Source organism: Tigriopus californicus, chromosome 7 (genome assembly GCF_007210705.1).
Source record: "Tigriopus californicus strain San Diego chromosome 7, Tcal_SD_v2.1, whole genome shotgun sequence".
In the NCBI taxonomy this organism is placed as follows: Eukaryota; Metazoa; Arthropoda; class Copepoda; order Harpacticoida; family Harpacticidae; genus Tigriopus; species Tigriopus californicus.
The window spans coordinates 875,485-902,246 of NC_081446.1; the positions used below are offsets into that span (position 1 = coordinate 875,485).

The following is a 26,762-nucleotide window of genomic DNA, read 5'->3' on the forward strand; positions in this document are numbered from 1 at the left end:
TGGTGATGATGATGATGATGATGATGATGATGATGATGATAAAAGGAGAAGAACTCGGGCATAATGTGCGCCCCAGCAAAGTAGCCGGATTTTTCGTCGGGTGAAAAGACAGGAAACCACATTGGACTACAATGGGTCAGCGCTCTATTATCGGGTTGAAAGAATCTGCAGTGTGCTTTTTACGGAGTGAAATCCCACTGAAAAATGGACCTTTTTTCAAGCGAGTGAGAAAAACACGGTTAGTGATGGGGGTGCTTTCGTCTTCTTTTCCGTCCTCACTTTGTCTTCGGATCATTAATATCGTGGCTAATGATGATAATGCCTCACTATCTGGGCTTGGCGGAGAGCGCCCAAACTAGAGCATAGATATCTGTGCGCCGCTCTTGAAGCGATTAATGCGCCTTCTCTACAGTAACCGATTATCTTGGTATTACTTCAGTACTCCAACGGAGCAAGAAGAATATCTGTGGATTATCAACAATTTGAAGCGATTTCGTCTGACGCATTTCCCCGAAAGCGGAGCAATCATTCAAAATGATGAGCATCGTGGACGGAATGGAGCCGATCGACAGACCTTAAGACAGACAGACACATTGACGGACTTGACGAGTAATTTGCACCTTAAGAAAACAAAGCATCGCTGTTCTTCTCGCTCTTCAGGTGCTCAGACTCTTCTGAGGGCGCTTTCCCCCGGAAAAAAATGCCGTGCACGAGAATGGCTTTGGGCGCATATTTTCTGGGCCAAAGTATTTGAAAATTGAAATGTTTCATCAGACGGTATAGGAGGTATAGCCCTGCATGATGATAGGCATCCACTTTCCAGCGAGGTCTTCATCTACCAGTTGAAAAAGACACGTATATAATTGCTTAGAAGTCCTGGCTACAAATATAATAGTCTTGCATGAACTGGTCTTTGGACAAGGCCTAGCTTGGCCGAAGTGATGCCGCCGCCAACAACCCCAAAAAACTTGACCGTAGCCGGCCACGTTGGTCTATGGTGCCAAAGAGTTTGCAGGCTCCTAGGTAGTTTGTCTCTTGAAAGCACATGGAACAAATCATGGAGGGATCATCTCCAATAGTTGGAACACTTCCAAGCATTTTGTTTCTACTCTTAGGCCCCTCGAGGGCATTCCGTCCTTTCTTCTTCCTTCTGTGTGTGTGTGTGTCTCTCTCTACCTCTCACCGCGTTTGTTCCTTTTCTGTGCCTCCTCAGTCAGTGAGTCGTCTGTCTTCTTCCACATATTCTAAAGAAGAAAGGCTTTTGATCAATTGCTACCAGGATTCTGGACAAAAAGCTTCTGGCTCTGGCACAAGTTGATCTTGACCCAATTCGGTGGAAAAGGACCTTCTCGAATCAATTTCCCCGGTCGATTTTGCCGAGTCGGACAACGGGTTGAAATATTTGTACGCGCATGTCATGGCGTGATTTGGAATCCAGATCAAGATGAAATAAATCAGATCAGGGTGCCAAGCAATCAACTGTGGCACAATTGGAAACGGAAACGCTTTGTACTGGCACCTTCGCTAGGTCCGTAAGGCAAGAGTCCTTTTCGCATATTCACATCGTCAGATCAATCTTGCCAAAGTCCTTTCGGCATGCAATCTATAACATTGCCAAAAAAGGGATTCAAGTGAAGCGATATAACCTGGTAGGAAAGCATTTTGAATTCAGTTCACAAGCAAATCCTCAAAATTCGTCAGCTTCACATGATGTGCCAAATTTGAAGTACATTAAAGATAAATTCATCACGAAGTACCAACCAACTCAAAAATATTTTGGACTCAGTATTCGACGAGGGTTAGAAAGTGGTCGGAAACCTATTGAGTAGTTACGAACGACGTGAAAGGTGAGAGATATGAAATTCGAAAGATCTCTTTTTGACGATCCATCCAGGTTGAATAGTGACAATGATGATGAAGAAAAAGAAGATGAACCCCTCGGATAACTTGACATTTCCCGGAGATGTTGGAGGGTGATTGAGGCAAAGGTATGACGATCAAATCTGTTCTTTTCTCCCCTCATCCTTCCCTTCGATCTCTGAATCTCATGAAGTCATTCGCCTTCCCCGCCAGTCACAACAATCTCTCAAGACCCAAAAGCAAAGTAGGAAAGGTGGGCATTAAGGGGTACTTATAGTTCGATTTAGAGGTCAAATGTTCAAGTACCTGTCGTTTCAAGCGCAGAACTGACATTATTTGCCCAAACAGTCGGAGGAGAATCGAATGAAGTTTTTCCTTTCACCCCGACGAGTTCGTTTCTCACTTTGGAACTTGGAATGTCAGCTGTCAGGATGGCCAAATTGGGCATGGCTGTTTATGGCAAGATGTATGGGGCGAGGATGTCATCGCTAATTCGCTCGCTTTACCCGCAGTCACCAATCACCCCGCCAACGGCCAGACACACACCCGACACCCCACTCACACTCGGGAATCCCATCTTACGCTATTGAAATTAGTCACGAGCACTCAAGGTGTGATGTTGTGATTTTATGCGTTCAAGTCCCAAAGTATTGCTGTGGTGATGACAGCCATAATCCGGGGATTTAATCCGGGTGATAACAGTTTCAATCCATTTGACCCGTCAGATCCCACAAAGCCCAAACTTGGATTCTCAAAAGAAACACGGGTTCAGCTGTTTGTAGTCGAGGGGGATATACTTGTTCAGAATTTTGATGTCTCCAGTCTGGAAGAAGTTTCCTCATTTGTAAGCTCCCCAGAACGCCAGGTTGTGGTTTCTTTGTGTGTCTTGAGATCAAATCTTGCCAGGTTCTTTCGGTTTCGAGGAATGGCTCAAAAATGCCAGATGAATTATATCCTATCACGTTAATAAAAATCGCTGATGACGAAGTGCATCAAGATTGAGAGATGTGACAGGATGGATATAAAAAAATGACGACTACCTCCCCGCCACTCAGAAATGCAAATTCTTTGTGGATGAGATAATGGGGGTAATTCCACCGCTTTGAAGTTCTAATCCACAATTAAGCGTCATTTCTGGAAACTCTGCGGAAGGCGACAATAATCGTGTGAGATCGTTTACCCGTATTAATCGCGGTTGTTTAACGTGCTACATCCTGCCCTGCTTTGTTAATTGGGGAAAAAAACTTACAATGCATGTCCAGTTTCACAGATGTGGAGACAGGTACAGATATGTTGTTATTGGACGCTTGGCACGTGAAGATCGTATGGAGATCAGATCGTCTGAGATCATCCAGAATGAGTTCATTCACCACTTTGTGCCCCATAAAGTCGTCCGAATCGTCGAGGAGGGCATGATCCCTCCACCAAGTCACCTTGGGCAGAGGCCGGCCTCCGTAGGCCTCACAATTCATTCTCAGCGAATCCCCAATGTGATAGGGCCCTAATTTCAGTCGAACCTCTTTCCCCATCTGAGTGAATATCCTAGGCTTCTCCGGAGGAACTGGAACATGGGAAACGGATATTATAAAACCACGCTCTCAATCGGGGTTGCCAAACTTAAAAATACTGACCTATAACGTTCAAATTGACATCCGAAATTCTCGTGGGAGCCTTGCGGAAATCCACTCGGCATTTGTACATGGCCTGATCGGAGTCCCGAACGTTGTCCAGAACCAATCGGCCGGGATCGTGGTCGCCTCGAAAGAAGGCTCGTCCTCCGAGGACGTCATCCGAGGACCAGTGACGAGCCTCCTCATACGACTTGTCTCTTGTATCAAAGCTGAAAAGATGCATATTGGAATGGTAAAAGTACCCCTTGAAAGACGGCCATGTTTCCATTGCACGCAAGGCGAACAATGGGGGAAAGTGAATGCACATACGTGTAGATAGGCAGAGCAGACTCATTCTTGAACCACAGAACCAATCTGACTTTGTCGCCATAAATAGGAGCAGTGATATTGCATGGAAGATCCACGGAACTGCCTTGGACAGCCGACACAGAGGACACAGGAACTGGAAACCAGAGAAAATTGACGTTAATAGGAGTCGGCATTTGGGGTCGTTTTCAATCCCCTCCCTTCTTTGTACTGCTGTAACAGCGACGACTGAAGTGAAGGGAGGAAACGATCGAGAAACACGTGTTTGGAGTGGGATCAAATATCAATAAGCGTAAAATGGGGCTCGTAACAAATATTCGAATGTCAAGGAAGGACCAGGGGACCCATTCGTATCGATGGCCAGGGCCTGAGTCACGATCGAGCCACCGAACAACCATCGCAATTGAGACGACAGTAGTGATTCTTGTCCTAATTTATGTCCCACCCTCAGTTGCCAATTGGAACAACGACTCCGAGCCTTTTCATTGGGATTGGAGCACTTTTCCGGCTGAAGAAAAAATCCCCGGATCAAGAGTATTTAAGACAAGGAAGGAAGGCTGAAAAACCAATCCATATTATCCACTTCGCCTCTCTAGCTCAGTCGCATTCCCTTCCACTGCTGTGTTCCTTCCCTTTGTCGTGGTTCCTTCTGTCCTCTTTCTCGTTGTGGATTGCTCTTTATCTCTGTCTCTTTAGGGCTCATCCTTTCTCTTTTTCCCCTTCAGGGTCCGGGAAGCAACTAATCCATTCCAAATTGAAATTGGAGAGGTGTCGATAAGTTTTTTTTTCTCTACCCAAATTCAACCGAGAGGTTGTATTGAAAGTCGAAGATGGAACCTGTCAATCTCAGGACGAAAGTTTGACACTGCATCGCAAAAAGCGACTCTAGGACAACTCATGAATGAGGGGAATTGGTTTGGTCCCGAAACATGGAAAATTGCTCTGAGGGAAAGTAAAAGAGGCTCCGAATAGGCTGTAAGGATCAAGCCTGGTGGAAAATGACGATTATGAGCAGACCCGTCAGCCCCTAGGAGGGAGAGGTGCCCCTTTTTCTGGTCCTGATATGGTGATCCATCAAATGCCAAGAGTTCCAGGCACTTTGGAGCCCCATTTACGCCCAGATTCACAAGATCAATCTCTGGATTGCCAACCTTATTCTCCTTTTAGTCGAGAGGGAAAGTATTGGCAATCGCATCTGCTTCACACGAATTTTCCCCATGTCCCTACATTATCAGGCCTGAAATTATTAGCTCGCTTTTTGCAGGAACTTTATTCAAAGAGAATCACTCTTGAGTTAGGGTCAGTGCCAGCGTGTTATAATTGCAGACTCTTGGTTGGCCCTTCAAATGGGCAAGTGATCCCTCCCAGGGGATATTTGCATCTTTCTTAAAAGGTTCATTCACACCTTGTGATTCTCTATTTCTAATCTCGTGGCTCAATGAGCCGTGTCCGATTGCAATCCATTAATAGCTCTTCCCCAACCCACATGTATAGTATTCTCCATTGATAAATATTATCCAAGGCAATCGTAATTGCAGTTTGCCCTTACAAATTGTAAATAATGGGACCGGACTATTGTAAACAAACGCAAAGTTTGAACATTAAGCCAATTTCATCTCGTTTTTTTCCACTCCTCGTCACATTTACCCCTTTGCACATGCTACGCAAACAAAGGCCAAGAGCCAAGACAGGGAAGGAGTTTCTGCTCCATGCTTTGCTTATGGCAGGGGCCATGAGTCAATTGGTGTCATGGGCAAGTGACAGAACGTAATGGATTTGCTAATTGTGCCAGGAAAAAAGTGGCCGGCTCTTTAGTATGCACGGACGGGGCACTTCTTCAATACGAACACTGAACATTCAGTACAAAAAGAGCAGACCAACTTGACTCGGGAACTCGGTCCGCTCTATGATGGATCGAGAATGTGACGACATGTCTTCGCATCATCTGCTCATGACATCTGCAAATTCACACTTCCTCAAGGACGCTCACTGTTGCCCTTTGAATATAGCTTGGATCGTTTTTCTTTCACTTATATAACTGGATTTAGTGTGCACTTGAATCTGGGATCCGGAGGTTGAGAAGACAAAGGGTTGTTGGGATTAGTTGAGTCCCTTGATATCGATCAAAGGGATTATATGCACCACTCGAACTAAATGTACCCGGAATCAATCCGTCCAAGACAAGAAGGGGGGTCCTTCAATTCCCGAGACTATTGTTTCCAGATCCACATTGGTCATCTAACTTGTTCTGGAATGGCATGAGATTGGGAAAGGTTCGGCATCTCGAGGGTGACTGGACAAAGTGTAACCATTTTTAGGTCAAATCGCCAATTCCGTTCCGATTCCGAATGTGGGAGGGAGAGGGGAGGGGGGCTGGCTGATCTACTCACATATCGGGGATGGGCCGTATTGAGGGAGAGAGGGTTGACGGCCTTTTGTTCCATTGGGAACGCTCCGATATACCACATGACAAAGCAAGGTTCTCCCAATTATTTGTAACAAGCCAATAACGGGTTTATCTGAAGGAGTCTTTGGACTCGTGTAGCATATGGAACACATGGAATAATGCGCAGTAAGCCCTTGGAGGTGGTTTTTAACTGGATTATACTGAGCAGGTACAAAAGTGAAGGACGAAATGTCGTTATTCATGGTTGTCGTTATTGAGCTTCACATTGTGACCACGTGGTGTTGTAAATGAAAATTGGACGTATTGGATTTGTTTGGGAAACATGGTTGGCACACATTTCCAACTGGTACTACCCGTTCAAAAAATTGAAATGTTCGTTGGTGAATCAACTGAAAACCTTTAATGAGTTAAATGCTGTTTTGCTTCAAATTTGGCAGATTCGTGCAAGATACACTTTCCCGCCATGTTAAGTAGTCGATCTATATTCCTAGAAATACTAAGCAAATAATCCTTTTTTTCCCCGGAATTAAAGAGCACGTTTGTGGTATCGTCTTTTTTTCGTTCCACCAAGCCCAAACAACAATTAATGGCATATTCAATCATGATTGAGAAAGAGAAAGAGACGACTGCATGGAAACCATCTTGCCAAAAAGACCATCATCATCATTCGTGCATTCCGAAGGAATCACAAAGCAAGTCCTGTCATCATCTGTATTACGTAGACTCTGTATGTAGCTTAGAACAGGGCTCATCAAAGGGACTACACTGTCAAAACGAAAAGTACGAAAGCGTCTACGGTTTCCATTGTGAGTGACCGAAGCGAGTTCTAGGAGGGGCTTATCATACTAAACAAATGCTTATTTAGGATCTCAAGATTGAGTGGCTAAAGAAACAGTCAACCCTGGAGGAACGTCCAAAAATATTTTCAGTGCCAGACTGACAAGCTAAATTATTTTGGGCGCTTCTTCGACCGGGTGCGTCAGACCCAAGGTAACAATGGGACTGGAGCCCTCCTGGTAGTTAAGTCAAAGCGTTGCTGAACACCCTGTGCAAATCCGTAACTGTACTTGTGCATTGGGTTGTTGTCTTTCTCTTTTGAGGCGCGTTGCTCTTCTTCGCCAATTGATGGGAATGCCATTTAGATAATGGGCACATATTGTTTTCCTTTCGTACTATCGTCAGCTTTGATCGTCGAGGATCGTCTTAGCGCTCTATGGTGATAATAACCCGGTTCCAGCCCTGAAATCGACAATCTGACTAAGATGCCTAACTCTTCGTCTCCTACATAAATCTCATAGCTCGAGAAAAATGACACAAAATGACTCATCCCGTATCTATTGATCCCCTGAACTCGCCCCCGAGATATATTATCCGGAATTTTCAATGGTCGGCTTCACCTATTATATTCGGTTGCTCCGAGTTTATCTCGGGCATAACGCACGCATGCACATGTCCAACCCTTTGAGTCATATTTGTTCACACCCAAGTCAAGTGCTTATCTTCCGAAAATTCGCCTCAACACGATCGAATGATTCAAGCTCCTTTTCCTTCTCTCCTTCAGTCAAGTCAACGAATACATAGTACCTATATCCTTCTTATCTAGTGAATGAATTGGAACAGATGGAACCAACTTCAGGTCTTTGATGGCAGCTACTACCGCGCTAAATCCGTAAATCGGATTGCCTCGGGGTGTGAGCCCGACGATGGATTGCTTCCAAATGATCTCTTTGATTCAATGATGCTAATCTGCTTGTACGACCGGACAAAAGCATCAGCCAAGAACCTCGTCCATCCAGGAAAGTGTGCAGGGTGCGGCAGTGGTGGTCAAGCCATCTGTAGTATTTTGTACGTACGTATATGCACAGAGAGTGAATGGATGGATGGTTGGTTGCTTGGTTGCTTGGTGGGTTGGTTGGCCAGTCCAACATGAGGAAATCACAAGCGAACTCACTCTATGGCCCGGATGTTTATTGATTTCCTCATCAACGATGAATCGATTGGCTTACTTGGGAGTAGCGCACCCAACGATCCCCGGACATTGAATCGCGGGATTTTGGTCCAAAGCCCATGAAAGAAACCCCGACTCGTGTTTGGCTGAGGTTGAACTTCCATTGGGAGTTGTTTCGCCGTCATGGGGAACTTCAATTGAATATGTTTACTAAAGCGATTCCTGTTGGTGGGTTATTCATTCAAAGCGCCTTGACAAATGATGGTTTGTCTTTTGTGAGTTTGTTGACTCGACATCTCTCAAATGGCAACATCAACCATCAACCATCAGCTATCTATCTACCACCATAACGAGCACCAGCCAACAACGACAGCCCCGTGGCTGTTGACTGTCCACTTTGGCCCTGAATCACGTGCATGGTCTTTAATTGGTTGGTAATAGGCAATTAAGAACGAACATTCTCCCCCGTTGTTGCTGTTGTGGTCGTCGTCGTGGCAGTTATGGTCTGTTGTTTTGTTGTTGTTGTTGTTGTTGTTGTTGTTGTTGTTGTTGTTCGTGGCAACCAAGTATGTATTACTACTGAACGAGACAGACGTCGGGATCAACCATCTTCCAATGATTGGCTTGAATCACTCATTTCGGCCGATGATCCAGAGCACAAGAATGCCAGATATGCCACAAATTCTTGCATCCATCCTCATCAAACATCCAATCGTCTTCCCACGTGTGCTGGTTCCCTCTTAATGACAAAGTCGACACAAATCAAGGGTTTCGAACACATAAATAACCGTGGAATGAATCATGGTTGTTTTTGTCGCGAGGCCCCTTGAACATCACTCGATGACACCCGCATGTGTCAAGACTTCAAGTCTAAAATATTTGTCACGTACAGGGAATTATTCGACGAATCCGCCCACGCAGCCACCAATCTCGAAAAAGAGCCTGATAAGCAAAACTTGAGTGCGGTCAAATTAATGGCTTTGGTGTACGCTTAGATAATGCAGAGGGGAGACTTTCCATGTCCATTCTTCATTGTCATTGCTCCTCTTTGTATGAATAACCAGATTAGAGCATGAAAAAGGTGTGCCAATTACGAACATACTCATTCAAAATGGCCCAGCCATTTACTCTCTTACCCCTGAAGAAGAGAGTTGGCTAGTTGTTGGCTAAGGCTCATCAAAAATTCTCATATGCATCGAAAACTGCCTTTTGTCCTTCTGACAGGTGAAAAATGTTCATTAGCTTCCTACTGTTCTTTCCTGCCCACTGTGAATTCGCATTTCTCAATGAGAACTACTGTCCATATCTTCTTGGTTACTTGGCGGTCAACTTGAGCGTGATTAAAAGAACCAGCTCTACTACACACACACACGCATGCACCCACACGTGCGTTCACTTCTACTTGGAAGGGAGGCAATGTGCCTTCTGATTAAAAGTGGGTAAATAAGTAAGTCTCCAAGGACTGCCTGGGTCCATCGTCAAAGCCAATAAGTTCTGAGTAACCGAACCAACCAACCATCCATCCATCCATCCATCTATCTCGAATGCCTCTTGTCTCCTCTTGGTTGACGAAGTTGTTGAGAATCAATTATTTTTCCATCTACGTAGACCTCCTTCCATCTTCAATAAACGTGGTACGTTCTGGTTGATAATGAAATAATGAACTAGACGGGACAATGCAACCAGCTAGCTAGCTAGCTAGGTAGACCCACGCCCCCTTCTTCTCCTCCGATTCAGCTGAATCAAAGCTTTGGCTGCTCCCATCAAATCAAATTTAATTAACTTCAAACCACTCGACCATCGGCATTAAGACCGTTTTGGGGAACGACAAAAATGTGAGGAAGGAGAACGTGTTATTTATTTGGTGAAAGGACAGATTCTTTGGCAGCTTCAGGTTTCAACTTGGATGGATGGTTGCGATCTGCGATGGCTATCATCTTCGTTGAAACCATCTGATAGTTCTACCACTACCACTCTGTAGTATGCACGAATCTGTCTTTCTATGGATAGAAGCAAACACCCAGCAGGACATCTTCTCCCACTTCACTCGTTCTCGTCTTTAGTTGGTTGGTTAGTCGTGCACGACTGATGTCCAGGTAATTTGGGGAGCTCACCTGAAATAGAGATTGACAGGAATGCTCAAGCACACAATAACGAGGTGGGTTCAAAGAGCAAACAAATGACACTCGAGAGTCAAAATTTCAAAGTCAACAAAAGGAGCAAATCTCCCTCTTTTTGCCACGTGGGTGCTGGAAACTGCCCGGAAACATCGACGAGTCGTATTCTTAGCTGATAAAAAATGATTACAATAATCCCGCTAAATCCGATTGTATCTCGAAGTATGCAATTGATATCAGGGACTGCCTTTAGCGCTTCTCTTGGAATTTAGCTTCAGAGAATCCGCACAATCCTCGCTTTGGGGATCGGACCTATGGGGATGTGAAACAGCCAGCTAACAGAGAGAAGGTGCGAAATGTCCGTTTTGTAGAACGCGGAGAAGATTGCCCCAAGGGAAATGTGGCACATCATGCGGACTCATTTGAGACCGAGGAACCGGATGGGTCCCAGTTGACCATTCAGGGGTCCCTCGTGGGTAAGGGAAGGGGACAGGTCATTTTTGCTAATACATGGGATCATAAATGACCTGTCAGGAGACTCGGCTCGGTCAATCGAAAGGGGACGATTTATTTTTCTTTTACAAAGAGATTACACCCGTTGCAACACTTGAAGTGAATTCACATGTGAGGGATGTTATTCGTTCGCTCGAGACCGTTTCCCGAAACTGGATTCGCATATGTTGAAATGTAACCCAGCTCAACTTTAATTGTGCCCAGACATGGGATTTAAGCAATCTTGAAAGAGATGGATTCTAATAAAGCGATGTAATTGCCCTGAGACGGCTCAACAAATTAGGTTCAGGGCAAAAAGGGATCACGCGAAACGAATGCGAATAAGATATAAATGAGGTCGTTGTTGCCTTAAGGCTGAAATATTGGCACATCACGACTGCACATAATGGCAAACACACTCACACTCACATACATGTCTTGGAGATTGGCACAATAATGTCGAACATTTTAACCAGCTTTTTTCCCAGTTATTCACCCATCCATAGCTAAATGTTGGGTGGATTCGTGTTGTCCTAAGGAGATTTTCATCTGCAAATCGAAATGTTTCCTCTCTTCTGGCATGTTGTGACGTGCTTCCAAGATTCCAATTTGTTCCAAAGAGATGGCTAGAGTCGTCCTTGAAAAGGGCAACTCGCCAATGGATGGCCAAAAGTGTTCCTTTGGCAATTTGAGACAAAGTCTCTAGTTACCTCTGTGGCTGAATCCCTGGGAATGGCGGATTGGCACGACATGCAAAAATTTTCCAAAAAAGTTTCAAGCGGGCATTTCATGAAGTTGCAAACTGAACTAGAGCTTCATTTATTCAGGGAGCCTGTAATTAACAAATTGAGACCAAATCTCGCCTTCTCTCAGGTGTATGTATGAATGACGAGATCTTGCGTAATTAGAGGACTTCTTCCTTTTGGCTCTCGAAAAAAAACAACAACAGTAGGAACGACCTTGACTACGTCGTAGATCCAGTTGAGGAACCTTACGCGCCCATGAATGGATGATATCTAATCCTTCTTTGAGGCATTTTGGGTGCGTGACAACAACAAAGGGATTCCTTCCCCATTGAAGGCAAATCTTCTGCCCATGGACACGGGGATATTCTCATTGTACTCGTTGTGAAAAAGATATGTGTATGTGTGTTTTACCTCGATCTCCCCAAAAAGAGTACTCGTACTAGTACCATCTCACCTTGGGAGATAAAGCAGGAAGCGATTGAGATGGATTTATCATCATCCCAAGAAATACTACTAACACGCCTTAGCCAGAGTGGTGAGACTGGGAGGCTGTGAGGGTACGATAGGCCCTCGCATTATTCTTTGGCATGATATGGGAGAAACTGGCCGGATCAATGCACTACTATCTCCGCTATATCTGGATCGAAGTAGGCCATGGTCGGGGGAGCATCGGCTTGACCTTGGGCTAACCAAAACAAGACTGTTCAGCGGCTACGATGATTCGAGGCGAATGACTAAATAAACATGTCTTTCTTTCTAATCGGATCCATTCCAATGAGATCAGTCCGTAGATTTGTGGAGGTTTGTGCTCTTTGGTGGTGCGAGTGTGGGGTTGTTTTTCATGATGTTATGAGCGTGACTTCTTCAAGTGTTTCTTACGCCTGAAGCTGCGTTTTTGTTGGCAACGGAAATCATGAACTGTGTCTTGAAGGCTTGAAATAGGGTTGGGCATGCACTTCAATTATGAGTTATGAGGGCAGGATATGGGCTCAAATTAGTCAAAATGCCCACTTGTCGTCTCATTGCTTGCCTGCCTCCCCTCAAATAAAGAGCGGATCTGGGCTCTTTTTTTTCTTTCCTTCGAGTTCAAACTTGGCGTGTCTGGGGAATTAGTGGCAAAAATTGCTCGTTGTAAATACAAGACGAGAGGTGTGTTTTCAGCTTGCAGGGAATGAACATCGAATTGTGCCTGGAGGGATCATTTTATTCCCATTTGCACAACTCGAACTGATTGCTGGCCATGTTGGATCTCTTACTCGTTCTCGTAAATTTGATTTGATAAATCCGTCTCCCTGGCGTATTACTAACCTGTGCAGGCCGTTCAAGCCCTCAGGAGGCCAATCAATTGACCCCTTCCTTCATTTTAAACTTGAAGTCATCATAAAACCGTGAGCGTAATAACACCTGTTTCTTGAACCTTGTGGCCTCTCCCTTAAATGCATAATGTCAATACATTGTAAAGTAGGTATTTCAAATCGGTTTATCTCTATCTAACATCACGCCGTTCGTTCCTCACCTTGGCATTTTCGGAGGAGTTTGTTTCAACTCGATCGATTGTTGTTTCCCTCTGCCGACGCAAAATCGTGGCGATTTTCTCAGCAGTTTGCTTGAAGATTTGCATTTTCCCTCCATTACATCGTCAGAGGAACAAAAATCAATCCTTAGCCCGCCTTCTTGACTTTTATGACATGCCCCCTTTGGTTGATGCAACTCGTTGCAGAGTCAGTCCCTCGTAAAAGCTTCATGTCGATTCTTTTTTTGTCCTCCTCAAAATGATGCTTTTTTGCCAACTTTCACCTCTTTCCCATTGACGCATTTTCTTGCGTTTGCCCAATGAAAGCATGGATGGATGTGAGCATGCTTTGAAGGGCATCAATTTCCATGGGAATTTATTGCCATGTTATCGTCTCTGTATGTAGTGTGGTGTAGTGGAAGGAAGGTATGAGAACATTGATTATGGTTGTTGACGCATAATGAATGATCATTCGCATGCAAAGCGAAAAAGATAATGGCTCATTTCCATAACTAAATTCTCACTCGTACCCACTTGCTGGCCCAACGTCCATGATTTCTATAGACCCGTCAGAGAATCATTGCCGTGAATATAAAACCAGAGACACGACGAATCTCTTCAAAAGATTTGTGGATCATTCGAAAATGCCTGAGGGGATCCCTTGATTTGCACCTTTCGAGGGTGGATTGGGAACCATTCTGGATTTTATTGTTCCAGTTTATTTTCTCCAAAAGGATTGAAAAAGGCACCTCAAGCCAGAACACTTTAAAATCTTCACTTTATGTAAAAGAGATGTGAATCTTGGCGCTTTCCGTGTGTCAAGTTCTCATGCGATGGTAAAGTCCATGAAAATCAATTCCACCTCAATGTTTCCAAGGTTTTACGAAATCTCGACTTTGTGTTCAACGTTTTAGCATGTTTGAGAACACATCTGAAGTCACTCATGGGTGGTCACCGCTTCTTTTGTGGCTACACAATTTTTCGGGCCACCCTGCCCTCCAGACAAACAACCCTGTTGTCCATAGATAGCAATCCTAGGGCTAGATCTACACCAATATCAACGTCCATTTGAGGGAAATCACAAGAAACAAACGATAGAGAACGCTTTCACTTCGGGAGTTAAGTTCGTATGATTATCGGCTTCATGTAGTCTTATCTTATCATGGAATCTATGAGGATCCCTTTAGAACGAAGAAATGGTATATGCCTGACACTGATTGCCCAGATAAGATGCTCCCGAGACACGATTCTCAGAGAAATATTCAACGTGTTGCGGTGTCAGTGTAATCACAAGGTGAACATGTCTCCAAGCATTCTTAGTGGAGGTGAGAAAAACGCCAGGAATTTCTGGGGAGAATTTTGTTACTTAAAGCACCCACCATGGAAGCAAGAAGCACTTGCAGTCAATCCTTTTGTTCATTTTTTCATAGGACAGGGTATATTTTCTTAAGGCCAGAAATGCATTCAGGCTGTCACATCTGATTGTGTCCTATTGAGAGGGAAGGAAGAAGTCCTTTTAGAGAGGAGCCTTAGATGGCATGCATCCTCTGTATTTATACACCTTTTCCATCCATTCAAGCAACTCGACATCACTGATATAGTAACAAAATCGAGTCATCACATTAGGTTATAGAATATATCAATAATTAAATGCTACTGGCTTTTGGCCACCACCTTGCAAATGCTATACAGTTCTCCAAGGTGATCATTGGTTTCCACGTTGGATTTGTGGAAATACATGAAGTGGATTAGAATTTGTGGGCACTTGCGGTCAATTTCAATTCAGAGACTCAAAATGAATGTCCCCTTCTGTGTGATGGCATCATGACCAACCAAGAAAGAGCGACGAGCACGCTTTCAAAAGACATTATTTGAATAAAAGCCGATGCAATCAGAGAACACCTCTAGCACGTTTGGCCTCACTCGAGAGATCTAGAATTTGCATCGCTGCAATCACCTTTTTAAAAGGACATTCATTAGACATGTTTACAAAGAGTGCCAAGAACACTTTTTTTCTCAAGTGTCAGTCGCCTCAAGGCCATCATTAGTACAGTATAATGCATAAAGTGTGTGCGATTCATGCAGATATGGCAGTGTACGTAGTTGGGAGGAGCTTTCTTTTACCCACTGAGAAGTCTTGGCAGGAAAGTCGGTGATGTGGAAATGCGAATAATGGAAATTATCATGAGCGCATTCCATATGCAACCTTGGCCACTTTTTCGTACCACCAGGAGTCATCACGCAACCCTATTTCTGGAACAAAATGCCAATTGGATGAGTCCCTGATGAGCTCGTTCATGTTTGGATCAAGTTTTTCCCTGTTTCGTCGTTCGGTCGGGGAGAGGTTAGTTTTTGTGACAAAGCCGAACCGGCTCAATCAACCGGTTCTTCAGGTTAGAAACTGGCGATAAATAACCGTTCCGAGTCCGTTCAGGAGCCAAGAGTAGGTTAACAAAATGGGCGAGAGGAGTTAATGCGTTGACCTTCATCGTTCCGCTCGAGCGCAAGCTCTCTCTTGATAAGTCCATTTGTGTGGAAATGCCAACGAGAGTCGAGCTTATAGAGGACGAAGGCCAACGAGGACGGGACCAAGAAGGCCGCAGGAGAGGATTGAGTTGCTACAAGACCCTTTATTGAGTTGAGAGTCAACGGGTGTTTTCTCCGCACAGCCAGAATTGGGTTCTCAAGGTATTGAGCAAAATGGTGTCCTTGACTTAAACCCACCGTTTCCGTACAAATGAATGTGAACCCCGTCTTTTCGGGGAAGAAAACGACTAGCTTCTTTGGCTCATGGTTCGAAACATCATTATGGAACCAAACAAACATGGTGCATGGGTTCTCGGATCACTCTCTCTCTCTCTCTCTCTCGTTCCTCTATTCTTCCTCAGAAAGAGAAAAAGGATCATTATCAAAAGAATGGGACCGAGAGGCAAAAAAAATGGGACCCTGCGAAGATTGGTGGTCGACATCCAACGAGGGCCTTTTTCTGGCCAAGAAATCTGAAGGGGGGGAGGTTGAAGAGCCCAGGAGCCTCGACTGCCCCAACCTTTTTGGACCAAATGGAAAAGAATGAGAGGCTTGGGCTTGGCGAACCGCTAAAGGAGAGAGAAGGTCGTAATTGGGATCTATTATTCAGCTAACTCGAGGATGCATTTCGCATTTTCGATGAGCCGTGAAACCCGTCCATTAAAGGGGCAGGGAGGATCAGGCCAAAAGGCGAACTGGCGCAATTATTCCTCAAACTATTGATGGCGAGCAAGATGCGGAAGGAAACCACATCAATGGATGGGAGCGAAAGAAAGAAAAACTTCGCGTTGCTGATGGGTGCGAGTGCATAACCGCCATCCCGCTGGCTTTCATGAAGCAAAACCTCCGAATAGGTTCTCTTTCCGAGCGGCTTGAAGAGGGGCACCACCCAACTATCAATAGTTGTTGTTTCCGTGGTCATTTTTATGACCGAAAAAAAACTTTTCTTTCTTCCTTTGTGCCAAACTTGGCCTAATAGAAACCGCCAAAACATGGGAAACAGCTACCGTACTCTCGACTTTGGTCTGAAAAGACGATATTCATCGGGTAAGGTTGCAATAAAAATGATAAATGAAAACGGCGACCTGATTTGACAGGACAAATAAATTTAGCAGCTCTCAGACACGAATTCTTGCTGAATGTATGGCGACATTGCGGTGCGATTCATTTTAACTAGGCACACAAGTTGGCCATAAATTTGGTCGGTATTTGGTTCAGATTGCTTCTGTACCCCAAGATGAATGAACTCGCTCCAGAATCTCTCCTAAATTAAGGGCTCCGACGGAAAAAAACAACAACTATCGAACAACCAAGTCGAAATGCCCATCTTCTTTTTCAAAAATTCAAAAGTCCCTTTTTGTCAGTTCAAACAAAGATATAATTAATGGACTGCTCCTTTCTCTTCCACTTTATTCCTCGAGTCCTCAATTCTCTGCAGCCAGATTATCTGAACTCTCGGGCACACAAAATCAACGAGAAAAAAAGTGAATCCCCGTCCAAAACAGACAGAAGAAAAATTTAATCAAGACCCCTTTCTTTGGCTGCAGTCTGGGCCTATAAGTAGGGGGGCTCCCAAGGTCTCTTACTCAAAATACCGGAGTTGTTATAAAAAAGATATTCCCAGTACAACGACCTCATTCAAAAGAGCCAGCCAGATGCAGTGCTTGAAGTGCTCAGCGTGTTGCGATTCAACTGCATGCTGTTGGTAAATTGGGAGGTCTCTTCATATATTGTTATGTTTTGCCCATTGCCACACGAGGACGCCTCTTCAAAAAGCCGTGCTTTTGTTCGGCCTGATGGTAGTTGGCGCCTACATAATCACCATCTAGGCATCACTTTCAATCTAATGGCAATTTGGAAAATCACATAGGAGGCGAAACACGCGGTGGTGGAGGAGGCACATCTATCAATTGTATTTGTACTCGCGGATGTTTTGCTGGATCTGACATGGCCCACCAACAAACCATTAATATAGCACACTTACACACTTGGGGCTGGTGGGGAAAAAGTTTTCCCTTAAAAAAGCCACGTTACAGCCGTTTCATGCCCGAAAATGTCCAGTTTGGGTGAGTGCTCGACAAGCCATTTGGTTCTGATCTCACTCTAAAACACTTAATGGAACCAATGGCTTGGGAGCACTCTTTCGCGCTGAGATTTCCTACACTGTACTCTTCTTGGTGTGGTGTGACCATTCTTTGAGGCTCTGGGTTGGTTTCTATTCAACTTGAAAGTGGTTTAAACCGTTGGAGTGAGAGTAAAATGGAATTTCCGAGTTCCTTTGACAACAAAACCGAATGTCATTCAACCACCTAATTAATGACATCTCGTCAAGAAGAGCTGGCCACTGACAGGGTGACCAAAATGAAAACGTTTGAAGGTTAGATTATCAGGCGGCTAATCTGCGGCTTAACTTTTCATTTGCCTATCCTGTTGAGGTTGGTAATAATAATACCTGTTCTATTTGCAAGCGGTTTGTGTTAGCATCTCGTCAAGGTAATCCATCTCTACCTAGAATGAATTCCTTTATGGCAACCATAAAGTTGTCGTAGATGTAACAGAGAAAAAAGAAGGAGGAGGCGTAATTGAACTATTTGTTCCATTTTGGCCAACAGATGACAAAACTGGAATTCTTGCCTAGCGGCCTTTTCACATTCGTGTTGAGATGTGAAAGAAAAGTGTCTTTGATTCGATCCAATTGAACGCGAATTGCCATGCTGATGAATTAGTAGCTCAATGACAAGGAAACCCCCAATTTGAGTCTTCCGTGCGCTCTGCTCGTTCCGATCCGTTCCGTTTTCGCCCAGAAGTGCCTCATTTCTCATTGTCTGTTATCTTGAGTATTTTACGATTTTCTGGTAATTGGTCGTCTTGAACTTCTCGCCCAAAGCTCCTCCAATACAAACAGAAAACCAGCCAGTTAGCTTCCTTCTAATGAAGTAGTCTGATGCTTCCAGATTTACGGACTCCTAAAAATTGGACATCTGAACGAAAGGACATCGCTTACCATGCTACAGTCTGTCACATGCGTCACATTCACTGGCAACCCTTCAGATTGCCGACCTTTTAGATGTCTGATAGAGATGCTGAGGGCTCGAGATAGGGGTTCATAAATACCATTTTATGTATTTGGAATTGGTCCGATGTCGGTGTGAGTGCCCTGAGAATCCAAAATGATGTTTTTCTGTGTGCCAATGCCCAAGAATGAATGCTGAACTCTCATTCACCATGTTCATATAAACATGTGGTAATTTTGAAACTTTGTCTCCGCCAACTAACGCTTTGAGTCACTTAAATCTCTACTCCCCCTGAACTCAAACCAAAAGTAAAAAAGTAAGACCGAAAAAAGGGAGTTTCGTTTCATCTTGCACACCATTTTCGACGTAGCTGAATCAAACGCAAAGGCTTCGATTTTAAGGTTCATCGCACGTCTTGCTTCCTTTGAACTCATCACGGACGTGGAAAGAGTCATTTCGGTCCCTCAAGAAGAAAAAAAATGGTACACAACCACTATGTCCTCTCCAGATTGGTTACGCGACTGCCAGGCTCTCCTCCAGGTCTTCCTCATCTTCTTTGAAAGCCAAAAGTTGGAACTCGAGAACAATGGGGAACTTCCGCCTTTTTCCCATCGAGGTAAGAGCCGAAGCGAGCTTCGAGGAGTCTAGACTTGGTAAACAAGTTCTTTTGGAACATTGGAGATAACCCAACACCCAACCAACACTTGCTGAGCCAGCCCCAGTCGTCCCAGCCCCGGTCCCAGCCCGTTCAGGATGGAGCCTGACTCGAGATCCACTAAGCTCATCCCCATCTCTAAAAGTGCTGATAAGACTAGTACTAGGGTAGGCGTGGAGTAATTCATCGAGCTCGAGTCCGGCAAACAGATTCGTTTCGCCTTTGATTGGTTTGCTCACATTGGTTACAACGTAAACACATCCGTACAACTTGTTCTGAAGGGTGAGGAGTTGGGACCATGTACGTAGGTACGTACGTATAAACAGGATGAGATATCAATCATGGTCAACGAGATCGATGGGAGGGTAGATCATGTCTAGCCTTTATCCAGTGCTTGCGTGCTTGTTCTTCGATCCAGATGTTAGAAGAGTTCTAGATCAAATTAATACTGGTGTCTCTTCGTCTTCTTAATCCAACCTGGCTTTATGGACAAAATGAGGACTAGTAAAGTTATGGGAGACCCAAAATCTTTTTGGAGGGGGCTGTTTGCTTCATAATTGGTCAAAGAAAGACAAAAAAGTAGTTGGTGCACAACATCAAAGGGTGCTCCAACATGCCGCAAGCCTCGTTTAGTTGTGATATTCCCCGCACTCGATTCTTGCAGGCAACGACCCACTTTTTGTTTCAGAAAGTGCTGGAACTTGCTAAAGAGAGTTTTGACTACCGGGGTTTGTTGCTAAAGCAAGTTCCAGGTGAGAGAGATGTGTCGTTGAAGGAGCCTTGGAACCATTATTCTCGAGAATGACAGGTCAGCGTTAACCTTGAGGAAGAAACTCAATGTGGCAGTTCTCATTTGGTGCCGGGAACCATTCAGTCTTTTGTTCCAATTTGTGGCCCGAATACCGAGGATTATATGCAAGCCCAAGTCTGTTGTGTGGACAAGTACCGATGGCCCATGACAAGCGATGGGTTGGCTATCTCAAGAAGCTCTTGACCTCGGAAGGATTCGAAATTGTTCCTTGGGCGTTCATCAACGAGAGTGTTACATGGGAATACCAAGCTTTGACACGAGATCGGGGATCAGGGAGGATTCACACTTTTCCACGTCGCGGGAGAGCATTACACCATAAAACCAATGGTTCAACAGCCCCTCCCCCCCGCAGAGGAATAAATGCTTTGGGATACCCCGAGTTTGTGCATGTATATTATTGGCTACTGACTGGTCTTAGAGAGGCCAGAGGTAGCATGATATTGGTTGGCCCCCTCTTCCACGGATCCATTGGAACCATTTGACCCAAAAATGAGTGTTCCAGTTTCGGGTGCTCCAAGGCTGGTTCTTCGCCACTTCTTTCTTGTTTCTTCTTTGGTTCGTCTCTTTCCCCCCTATAGACTGGTTCTAGTGGTAGTTTGGTCCTAATAGAGAGATGTTCCTTTTGACGTTGCTTAATGGGTTATGAGCAATGGCACGAGTGGAACAAGATGGGAACAGGCTACAAAACATGGGCAAAACAAGCAGCAAATTGAAGAGGAAAATGTGCCGACTTTAGATTGAGCACAATGATGAATCAGTCCCTTGGGCCAGAAAATTGAACCCTAGGCCGCGGAACAATCTCACATCAAAGGTTCGAAAAGGGTTGTTCCTTGCCCTGCCGAGAGTCGAGTTCATGAGGGTCTTAATCAAATGCATGATTAGTGTCACAATGACATATTCCGAACGTTTGTTCGTTTTTATCTATCACCACTTGGTCTGGCCTCAGATCAGATCTACGAAGGATAAGGAGGAGGCCAGTTTGGTGTGTGAGCTGGAATAATAATGAGAACGGCGACGCTCGGGTACTGCCTGCCATCACATTCAATTTGCCAACATCAAATTACCATTTTTGATTCATGACTTCAGACTTCTTCTGATCTGATCATCGTTCTCTGGTGATAAATTGACCAACAAACGCCTTGGCATCTCTGCATAAAGATGTACCGAATAATACATGTACTCCAGCATTGAACCTGGTACGTGTGTATGGAACTGCGAAGAACAATCGGAGTGCTTTTTGCTTGATGAAAAAGAGGCGTTCTTTGAGCCTTGCGGTTAAATGCTTTTCATTTCCTTCACGGTCTATAGTTTCCCAGGAGAAGCACGAAAGGCAAATGGGACCTTGATCGAGCTCAAGGCATTCTCGGCAGTGACATCAAATATATCAAAGACAGACTGAAGAAATCCCATGGGGTGCTTCAATGATACGAAAAAAGGAGGGAGGTGCCATGTTGACAATTGACAATTTGAGGGCTCCCTCCCTTCTTGACTCGTAAAAAAGTCCTACTTACGAATTCAAGTCACATGACAGAATCACCAACTAAATATGGCAGGAGAAGGTGGTTGATTGAATGTGTCTGGTATGGTTTTCAACATCGACCGTCTGGACCGATGGAGATCGACATTCGACCACTTCACAACTTTTGGTGCGAGTGTTTCATGGACTGCACCGTATATATCATGATACTCTACGGTACTTATTCTGCTTTGTTCCCCAAGTTGTGTCGAACATGGAATCGAGCCCCGGTTTTCCCTACCATCTGATTTAAGATCTTTATGGGTGCAATCGAGACAATTAGATGAAATCTCCACAGGAACGAACTAGTGATCCGTATCTTGCCCTGTCGTTGCTCCCCTCCAATAATCTAAGGCAATATCTTGTGGTAGTACGTACTGGTAAGTGTGATAGAGTACGGGAAGGGAACATCACTTGGGCAACGTTGCTTACTGGAGTACTTATATACAGTACCTAAAGTATGTACTGGACTCCCTGAGATCTCAATTAAAGGCTGCCGGAACATTCCTTTCATGTTCTAGATTAAAAGGGAGCAGAAGAGGAAGCATGACATCATCACACGTTGACATTCCAGTCCTTAGGTGCCTTTTCGTGTCTCCCCAACCCAAGTTCCATTTATTGGTGGTCGAATAGGTACTGCAAGGGTGGAGGGAGGTGGGAATTGGGAAGTGGGAAACCGACGAAAATTTGAAGCTTCAATAAAGATCAAGATGTGATTCGCGATAAGACATGTTTATTTGAGTTGGGGGATCAAATATGGACGTAATGGCCATAGGACTTGGAAACTTGGCATGATTGTCCAAAATGCTTTTGACAGATGCCTGAAATGGCCATTGTTCCTTTGTTATGGGGAGCGATGGGATGCTGATGAATTTGATGATGATTGGTGCGCTAGTGAAAATGCGCTCTTTGGGGATGATCACCTCCAAACTGAAATTCCAAACCGATGAGCAAAATGGTAATTCATTGCTGGCAGTTCGAATTCAGAACTATTTCCTGCCAGGGATATCCACCCTCTGTGCAAAGCACTGCCTGGACAGAATTCTAAAATGAATACCTGAGCACATGAAGCACGTGAGCGTTGTTTTTCATCAGGAATCGGCTTTCAACCTCTAAGTGAGATGCAATTCATTGAATAATGACCTTGGCGAACGGCTATTTCGAGGTGAGCCAACTATTCAATACATATTCACACCCACCACGCCACTGATCTCATGTATGGTTGCGGTTTGGTGTGTGAATCAGGAATTTCACAGAACAAATTTGAAGGGCTTGAAATTGGCTCAGTATCCGAGCAACCATGTGGAGACACAAGTTTTACGGCAGACAAGAGGAAAAGGTATTTCAGGAATTCAACAACTCATACACCCAAGTTCAAGGGGTGACACATGTACATGTAATACACCTAAACCAGGGACGACTGGGCATCAAGGAATTGGTTTCCGCAATTGACACTAGTCCCGCCGACACACTTTGGGTTCGTTCTATTTTTGAGCCCTCCGTTGGCCAGCAGGCTAATCCATCACATAAATTTCCGCCCTTTCGACAATTACTCCTCGTTCATAAGCCGAGTATTGACACCCATATCCTGAGCAAACCCAGACCCCCCAGTGAGTAAAGAATGGAAGCATCCATCCCGATCGTGGGTTTCGGGTTACCGCCAATCCCCTCCTCGCCCTCTCTACAGTATCCACTCCAGGTGTCTAATTCACTCAGATTTCTGTCCATTTTCACACCCTGAACTCCAATCATATGTCACAGCAGTGTTTTCCAATAACCAAGTTCGTTTCGGGATATATATTTGAATTCAACTCCACGAGATTGTCGAAGCACCGACTTTTGAGGATGAGACCGACGATCTTAATCTATCCGGATACTGTCTGTCTCGGGCAAAATTGCTTGATGTTAATAGGAGATGACCGAGATTGCTGCCTGCCAATGTGATTTCACCCAGTTCAAGTTGGAATGGAAATGACAGGTCCAACAATAAGTCCATCTAGCTTAGAGAATTGCGTTCAGAGTTCCTGGCAAAAAGAACTCCCTTGAAGTGACCCAACCAATATCCACCACCCAGAAACAGCGAGTTCCAAGATTTATGAATGAAGTTTTACCCTCCAGAGAGAAATAGGTTCCATACATGTTTTTCGCTCTCTCTCTCTCTCTCTCTCTGTCTCAGAGAACGGAGACAAAACACTCGAGTTTAAATTATGAGGCGAGGGATTGACTCTCGCCGGCAGTGTTCAAGGGCACTGAACCTCAAATTTCGGGATCATCAGACATGAACAAGGAACCACTGAACGTGTGACATCTCCATCCGAGATTGACCCAGATCTCGGCGAGACTCGGGTACGAACATGACGCTCTTTTTGCGAGAAGCATTACCTCGTTTATTGACTGTTACTACATAATACGGAAATTCATTACAGAGAGGTTCGTGGGCCGATCGTAAAGCACTTTAAAGGCCTGTCCAATGGAGCTCGGTGGTATACTCGTTGGACCCACATATTGCTCATTTGTGCCACTAGAAACCAGTTAAGAGTCGAGGGGTAACGGCAGTTATAAAAGTGGTAGTCGTGGTTGTTGGATGGAGTGAGTTACGACAAATTGTCCGGACATAAATTACCCAAACAATTCGGAGCCAGTCGCGCCATGAGCGGAGAACACAAGAGAAAACCTCACTCATATACTTGCACACTATCAAATCGAGTAGAGATTTTAACCAGAGAATCGACCTGCACCATGTTCGATCCAAGTCACGTTACGTTCCAGCGTTGATGGAAAGAGTTTCGCGAATTGTCATTTGGGGATATCGAAGTTGGGCTTTTCTTCTCCTAAAGTGAATATGGCCTTTCTTGGAATCAATGAATGGCCTCCCAATAAAAAGCCCTCATCTCATTATGTTCTCGTCTCTCTTTAGCGTTTAAGTAGATCTTCAATAGACAATTAAATCACAAAGGAAAGACGAGCCTTCCCAGGAAGCGCTCGAGCTGCTTTTGAGCTTGCTTGTGGGTTAGACTTGGATGGTTCGTTTTGGTAGGAGATAAAAGCCCCCATCCAACAAAGTAGGTACAGTGTAAAGACGGGGAGTAAAATGATTTTTTTCCTCGTTTAGAAATCCAAAGGACCCTTCCACAGTCTTTTGAGAGTCAACGGATGATTGAAAAAGTGACGTTGCAGAAATACAAATAAATCTTTTACCCCTTCAGCAATGGTGGGCAAGCGAGGGTTCGGATTGAAGTTTGCGGATGACAAAAAGGAATGTTAGCTTTAAAATTGGCCATGTCATGCCTTGAATTAAAGATGGGTTGTGAAATCTTGGACAAGTTGGACATGGCCCATTCCTTCCCCAGGCATTCTCGCCTTCAATGTCTATCCAAGGGCCTATTTGAAATGACGCCTTTTCGAATCACTCCCAGCACACAAAGAGCCGTCAACTCATTCTGCAATCTCCAGAAAAAAGGCACAGATTTTCATGGGCTCAAACCGGGCAGCTGTTCCAACAAAAAAGCCCCTCGGCTGGCTAACCCTGAAACTCGATCCCGTGGACTTAAACAGACTCCCACGGCAACAGTTTGTCGGTTGTCAAACCTGAAAAGTATGCACTTGAACAGTAGTAGCGGGACCGCTTGGGAGGTCTTCATGGGCCCAAAAACATCCCGATTCTCGACTCGATAATCAAGTAAGCGGAGCGAATTGATAGAAAAGAAGGAAAGTTTAGCGTGTGCTTCTGTTAGATGTCAAGGCTAATCTCGAGATTTTGAATGTTCTCAATGAGGACTTTGAACTATGAGCCGATGAAGGGGGTCTTTTTGGCCAGAATCGTAGTCTCTTGAGCCGTTCAAGTATAAGTTGGAAGCCTTTTGTCTTGAAAAAAATGAATGACCAGATGAGGAATAGTAAAAAAAAAGATCGATTTTTGGCGGCTTGAGCAAGAAAAGTCCGCGAGAAGTGCACTGCCAACATGTAAATGAGCATAATTTGATGCAATTTAGAAGATCCGTCGTATCAAATCTGCGGTTGGTCTGAGCGAGGAATCTTCGTTTTTCAGAAATCTTGAAATCTGATTTGTTGGATTACATGAATAAATCGAATTGGGGACAAAAACTTTTTTTTTTACCCCCTCAATCAGAATTCCCGACCAAGCCATTGGGATACATTGCATTACTCTTTAAGAGCAGAACGTAGTAAGTTGTATAGGATAGGTCGGACCTTGACCATTGGCAATAAAAATAACCCAATACCACAATCTCGTAAAAACCTGATTTACGATGGGCCAGGAGTTGCTATTGGCAAAAAAACCACGGCATCGTTCTTGTCAATCCATCCATCCATCCAGTCTCCTTGTCTTCATTAAGTGGTCGGTAGGAATCGGGACAGCCATATTTCAAATTAAATGGACTTTCTATTTGCATTGGGACTGTGACTGCTTAGTCGGGATTCATGATAAATGTCATCATGAATGGATACAGTAGGCCAAGATTCTCTTGGACCTTTTAAGTGCATATGGACGAGATTTGGCTACCGCAACGAACCTTCCAACATTGAAAACTGGTTCTCACATCAATAAGACAAATGGTGACCTCAAATCGCGCCGAGTTTTATCGGGTTGAACGAGTTCTTTGAGGCTTTTTTTTCGAGTCCAGTGTAAGCGTTATTGAAATAATCTAATGATTTGTGTGCCAACACTATTGCCATTGAATGTAGGAGAGAATGGCGAAAAAAGGTGTTGAACACCCTTTTGACGCCCTTGATTAAGCCGCCTTATCTGATCACGGGATTCACCCTTTCTTTCTAATTTGATTTGCTATCACAAGGGTGGGGCTCTTTGGATGGGATGGAGGATGCACCACGACCAATTACCATTTGGGAAACCCCCTTGATTTTATCGCTACCAATTACGAGTGGTCGTCAGTAGCAAATAAATGAGAGCTTCCAGCTATGTCAGCTATATTGTGGTTCGATTCTGCAAACTTTTTTTTAACCATAATTACAATTTAGAATTCATAAATACGGAAATTTTACTTTTTTCTAAATGACTTTTGGATAATTTTGACTAAACATTTTTTCTTTAGCTGAAGTTACTTTCTAGGCATTTAATCGAACTTTGATTCTAATTCGTAAGCACATCTGTTTTAAAATTCGTGGACTCTTTTGCAATGGAAAATATTATCTGAGTATGACACTTGGGGAGAAGATGTTTGCTGTGCATGCGTCAAAGCT

General features: G+C 44.3%; 1 protein-coding gene and 1 long non-coding RNA gene across 3 annotated transcripts in view; both read right to left on the bottom strand.

Annotated features, from left to right (window-relative positions):
* The window catches only part of LOC131883551 (nephrin-like), an 81,928-nt gene that overhangs the window by 15,266 nt on the left and 39,900 nt on the right, over positions 1–26,762 (bottom strand). For both annotated transcript variants that reach the window (XR_009373618.1, XM_059231052.1), the window contains exons 2-4: positions 3,801–3,933; positions 3,492–3,700; positions 3,110–3,421 (exon numbers count right to left, since the gene is read on the bottom strand). Coding sequence is in view for 1 of the 2 variants with exons in the window: in XM_059231052.1 (XP_059087035.1) it covers positions 3,110–3,421; positions 3,492–3,700; positions 3,801–3,933 (654 nt within the window). In the remaining variant the exon portion in view is untranslated. The remainder of the gene's footprint in view (positions 1–3,109; positions 3,422–3,491; positions 3,701–3,800; positions 3,934–26,762) is intronic.
* LOC131883560 (uncharacterized) lies at positions 9,987–14,198 on the bottom strand. Its single transcript, XR_009373620.1, has 2 exons — positions 13,024–14,198; positions 9,987–10,266 (listed from the first exon to the last, which is right to left on the bottom strand). It is a non-coding gene; the product is annotated as an uncharacterized LOC131883560 (long non-coding RNA).